This window comes from Pyrus communis, chromosome 16 (assembly GCF_963583255.1).
Source record: "Pyrus communis chromosome 16, drPyrComm1.1, whole genome shotgun sequence".
Taxonomy (NCBI): Eukaryota; Viridiplantae; Streptophyta; class Magnoliopsida; order Rosales; family Rosaceae; genus Pyrus; species Pyrus communis.
The window spans coordinates 8,385,222-8,390,854 of NC_084818.1; the positions used below are offsets into that span (position 1 = coordinate 8,385,222).

The following is a 5,633-nucleotide window of genomic DNA, read 5'->3' on the forward strand; positions in this document are numbered from 1 at the left end:
GGAGAAGATAAAAGAATAAAAAAAAAAGGATAAATGAAAGCTGATGGTGCCCCATGTGAAGGGGGAAAGAAAAATATAATAAAAAATTAGGAAAATCATGAATATTGTATTCAAAACATTTTAAGAGACGTATAATGCCGATTATAAAAAAGGACTTTCGTACGCGGATAATGATGTGATTAAATAAGTTGTCAAATGATTATTTTTTTATTTTATTTTAACAAACGATATTATCTAGAAAGGGGTGGGTTTAGCCTGGCTAGCAATAATGTGATTCAATCAGTTGTTTATTAAATATTATTTTCTTTATAAAAAAGTTTTTTGCACTGCGGATAATAATGTGATTAAATTAATTGTCAAATGATTGTTTTTTTTTTTTTTTTTAACAAATGATATTATTTACACTAAGGGGGATGAGGCGCGAGCTTAGTCTCACAATGAGTTAGCAATAATGTGATTCAATCAAATATTTATTAAATATTATTTTCTCTATTCTTAATGTAAATTCTATGGCAACCTATTTTATTATGTGAATTCAGCTGTTTTAATTGGTTTTATGAGGGTTTCTTTAGTATGATCTAAAATTATTCATTTACTTCAAGTATTTAACTTTTCTTTTGTTAATTTACATATATAAATACATTTAAAATATGTAAATTACACGTAATACACTGTGATTCAAAAAATACTTTCTCCGCATCCGAGCACGGCTAATCTAATAAATAAGCCAAATAGAAAAGGGGCAAAATCGAAGTAGATATACAAGAATACGACGCGGTTAGGGTTTGGCTCATCACACAGTACAGGCAACAGAGATTGAGAGAGAGAGAGAGATTGAGGGAGAGAGATGGCAGGGAAGGAAGACTACCGTATATTCGTGGGAGGGTTGTCGTGGGGACGTGACGGAGCGTCAGCTGGAGAGCGCTTTCCAACGCTTCGGCAAAGTTCTTGAAGCTCAGGTACCCTCAAATTTTTCCTAGCTAGTTCTTCGATGATTAATCTTCCAATCAACGCGTAATTATATGTAAACCCTAATTGTTACCAATCCTATTACCTGTTAATTGTGTCAATTGAAAGAGGCATGCGTTTTTAGGCTTCAGCTGCTTTACTTTGCTTGCAAACTATTGGAAAGATCCTATCCTTTTAATTTTTGGTCTGAATTATATTTGAATTTTTGGTTTTAAGAGGTGAAAAAAGTCCCAAAATTTTCAGTCAGTTTCAGGCTTTAATTTGACCCTATGTTTACATTTAGTTGATGTTTAGAAGGAAAACAGTCGAAATCTTTGTTGCAATAAATTAATTTTTTATCCTGCCTGCCCAAGATATTTGAAGTACAAATTGGTTGAACATTCTCGGAAGCTTTTGGTTTTGATGCAGGAAGTTCAGACAATGATGGTACATGGCTATAATGCATGTTCATTAATTGTTTGATTGATCCTGATTAACGATTTTCAGATCAAGCTCTTTCCACGTGTTCAATGAGCTTGTTATGCCCAATTGTTTTTTGTATGTAGTGCCCTTCCTGAGCGAACACGAATGTAACAAATAAACTACTCACTGGGATATTCTGACCTCAGGATATCTTCGGTTGTACATTTATGAGGAGCGTTGATATTTAATTCTATGTGTGTAACTACGGTTACTTATGTTTATTTTGATTTTATCCTTTTCTTTTGATAGTTTTTGTTGTCCTCACTTTGTATTAATTCTCCTTTATTTGTTTTCATGTCTTTTTGGAATGACGGTTATGATCTTTTGGTGCTGTACGTGTATGGGTTTTCGTAGAGATATTTTTGTTTGAGTGATTGCATCGAGTTGCTGAAGCTTGATAAGATTTGTTGGGACTAGTTATAGCTGATGGTTAGAATAAATATCAAGGCAAGAAGTATAACACAAACAGATGGTATCTGGATGCGTGGAATTGAGTGCAAGGCAGCCCAGTAAATTGCTTGCTGGGTCTCATCTGCTGTATAGGAACAAAGATTTATTGGTGAAAAGATTTGTGGTTGGGATCCACAAGATTTATTGATGAGAAGATTTGTGGTTGTGATAGTCTTGGAAATTCGGAATATAAGTAAGGCTTTGAGGGTTGCCCCACTAATCATCAATTCACAAGATATGGAAACTTTGAGAAATTTATCTTTTTTGTAGGAGGTATGATTCTGTTCGGATTATGTGGCTCTGCCGCCTTAAGTCTGACATAGTCATTGTCTAAATCAGAGTTTTGTTGTCTCTTGTTAGTTGTTCTTCAGATGTGTCAAACTCTTGATGCCTGATCTTTTAGTTATGGTCCTCATGGAGGTCTGCCAGATATCAAATTCGAGCTTTATTGGATGAGGCTGCGAAGTATCAAGCTTAGTTACTTTATGTTTGATACAGTTAGTCTGAGTTAATCACTCTAAACTGCAATTTTCTGGCAATGGGGTCCTCTCATCAGCTATTGTGGAGTGCTCATGAAGTCTGAGCCTTCTTTTCAGCCTTGTGAGTTGAATTTTGTTTGAACTAGTTCGAAACTTTTTTATGGAACTTTATTATTATTTTTTTTGCGGGGACAAAGAGATTATGATCAATTTCATTGTCATGTTTTTGTGGGTCAATATGTTTATCTAGTGCATTATGAACTCAACCATCCACCTGGTAGAGTCATTTACATAGTCCACACTTTCAGTCTGGTCACATCACTTGCGGGCACATTCATGCAATCCATTCCGTGGATCTTATGAGACATCATCAGGATCAGTAGCGTCTTTGCAGTTTCGGAAACAGTGTTTAATTGAGGCTCAGTACTTTTGGGTTTGCATGTCAAGATGAATTCAGCAACATCAACACTGACCAGATATCGATGCTGCCAGTTCATCAGCAGTTCCAGTATTGATTTAAGATTTGATAACTTTGGTGGAGTAGTACTTTTGGCTACCTTGGAATCTGAAACTCCGAACCTGTTCAAGTTTGTAGTCAGAGGGTATATGGAGTAGGCATGGGCACACCTTTCTTTTTCTCTCTTTCCTCCTACCCATTGGCATTTCATCTTTGGGAACTGTGGTGGCGAGTTTTTAATAGGCGATCGTATGATAATTGCAAGTACTTAAAAGTTGTCGGAATATCTTCTATCAACAAAGGTTGTCCGAACGTCTTCTATCAAAAAAGGTTGTCAGAACATGGATCTCCATGGCTCTAGGGTATCTTTTATGAGTTTAGTAGGTCTAAGTTTTCTGGTTGAATGGGATAATCAGCATTGTCATCAGTTCTGCTATTTTGAGCTGATAATTGGATGGAGCACCTTTGCTGTCTTTGACTGATTTTTGTGTTTTTTACGAAATTAATGAAACACTATGAGAACGAGTGATTATGGATCGAGTCGGGCATAGTCTGCAAAATGAACACAGTTTTTGAGGTATCTTTTTGTGCTCTATGTGGTTTGTTTTGAATAGTGGAAAGATCAAACATTGTGATTGCTGCCTTTGTCTGAGTGATCTGCATAGCTTTGTTTGGGGGAACATTGTTTTCGTGAATACAAGATGGATGCTTGCCTGGTGTCTGCGGTGTTATCCTAATTTCTGGCAGTCTTATGTTGGGATTAAAGATCATTGAGAAGTTAACCTTATCACAGATATACTGCTAGCACTGATGGCCAATTCAACTTGAATGTTTCTGTTTGAGAGTAGATACATTTGACTTTGTGGTGGGCTAGGTATCAGTTTATGCTGGATCTAATTTATTGGATTTTGTGGGAAGTCAAGATCAGAAGTGATGGATTCCTCTGTATTTATCAGAATTTTTTTTCACATTGAAACACGGTTCAATCTGTTATCCATAATAACAAGGAGAAAGTAAGTTATCAACTTGTTAAATTTTAATTACCAGTTAGGATGCGTGTTAATATATATTGCTAATCCATATCTCATTCTAAAATTTTGCATTCATATTGTGTGTTCCCTGCCTATTAATTCTTCTTCCAGCTTCTCAGCAATTGAACCCTGGCTGGGTGATGCAAGTTGCTTTTAGTTTCTCGTTGTGGACTCCTGGGAGTAGTTGATGGATTACTGTCTCACTTTTGGTTAAAATGGATGAATTTCATTTATATGAAATGGCTAATGTGGTACTTTTATAGATCATGATGGAAAGAGATACAAACCGTCCCCGAGGATTTGGGTTTATTACATTTGGAGATCGGCGAGCAATGGAAGACGCAATCCGGGAGATGCATGGGCGGGAGCTTAGTGATCGCATAATCTCTGTGAACAAAGCTCAACCCAAAATGGGAGGGGGAGGAGCTGGAGAGGATTCTGACCATGGCTACAGAGGAGGTGGCTACTCATCTGGTGGCAGGAGAAACTATGGGGGAGGAGATAGACCTGTAGGACAAGATGAATGCTTCAAGTGTGGTCGACCAGGACATTGGGCTCGAGATTGCCCTTCAGCAGGAGGCGGAAGAGGCGGTGGAGGTTCGTTCTCATCACATTCTAGGTTTGGGGCTGGTGGCCGTGGGGATCGCTTTGGTGGAGACCGTGACCGCTACATGGATGACCGTTATGATGGAGGGCGCTATGGAGAGAGGGACCGTTTTGACAGCAGAGATGACAAATATGGTAGCTGTGATCGCTATGCTAGCGACAGGTATGAGTTACTGCTTAACCGCTTGTTCCTTTCTCTCACTTGTGATTGATCTGAATAGTAGTAAACAAAATCCCTTTTACTCAACTTTCGCCACTTTTCCTTGCAGGTACCCAGCCGGTGATCGTTTTGCAAGTGACAGGTACGGTGGTTCTGATCGTTATCCTCAAAATGGTTATGGCAAAGATAGAGGGTATGATAGGGATGGTGGCGCAAGAGGAGGCGACAGGTATGCAAGCGGAGGGCCAGCTAGAGGCGATAATTACAGAAGCAGGCCTGGTCCTTATGACCGCCCTAGCAGGGGAGGCCGCCCATCTTCCTTTGACCGTTACTAAATGTTGCTGTTGGGTGATTCTGCTGTTTTCATGAGACTTGTAGCTGTTTTAGCTTATAATCTTTTAGGTTCTTGACGTGGGATGTTGAGATTGCAATTTTAATGTAGGATTGATGGATGATATGCATTTTAATTCAGTATTTTCCATTTGGGTTTTTACTGGCCTTAATTTCGTCCACCGTCAATCATTTTAGTTCTTTCGTGGAAAAACTCTGTTAAATAAAAATACCTTACTTTTTGTCAAATCTCATTGTTTATTAAATTGAGGATATTTTTGTTATTTTGGTTCTTATTATACAAAGATTATTCACATAATGATTAAAATAAAAGTGAAGGGTTATATTAATCTTAAAAATCGTTGTTTCGTTAAAATGTCAAAAAGCCTATCCCTTTCAATTATATTTAGTACAGTCTCAACCCCCTTCTTTCCGATTGGCTGAGAACCAAAATAATTAAGATAAAAGAAATTGAGGTCATTTTCAGGAAAATCGGCACTAGATATCTATTAAACACCAAGAACTCTTCTTTTTTTTTTTTGGTGTACACACCAAGAACTCTTTTATTGCACAAATTGACATGGTTTTGCTTTCCGTCTCTCTCCTATTTCTTGTTGAGTTCCATACCATATGCTTCTGTTTTGAATATTTAATCCTGCAGACGTCAACATTTGTTTGAATCTTATGGT

General features: G+C 37.5%; 1 protein-coding gene across 1 annotated transcript; it reads left to right on the top strand.

Annotated features, from left to right (window-relative positions):
- The first annotated feature begins 764 nt into the window (after positions 1-764).
- LOC137720666 (glycine-rich RNA-binding protein RZ1C) lies at positions 765-5,105 on the top strand. Its single transcript, XM_068459757.1, is given in 4 exon segments — positions 765-892; positions 894-959; positions 4,112-4,617; positions 4,724-5,105. Coding segments are annotated over 4 exon segments (843 nt in total). The 5' UTR covers positions 765-847; the 3' UTR covers positions 4,950-5,105.
- The last annotated feature ends 528 nt before the right edge of the window (positions 5,106-5,633 follow it).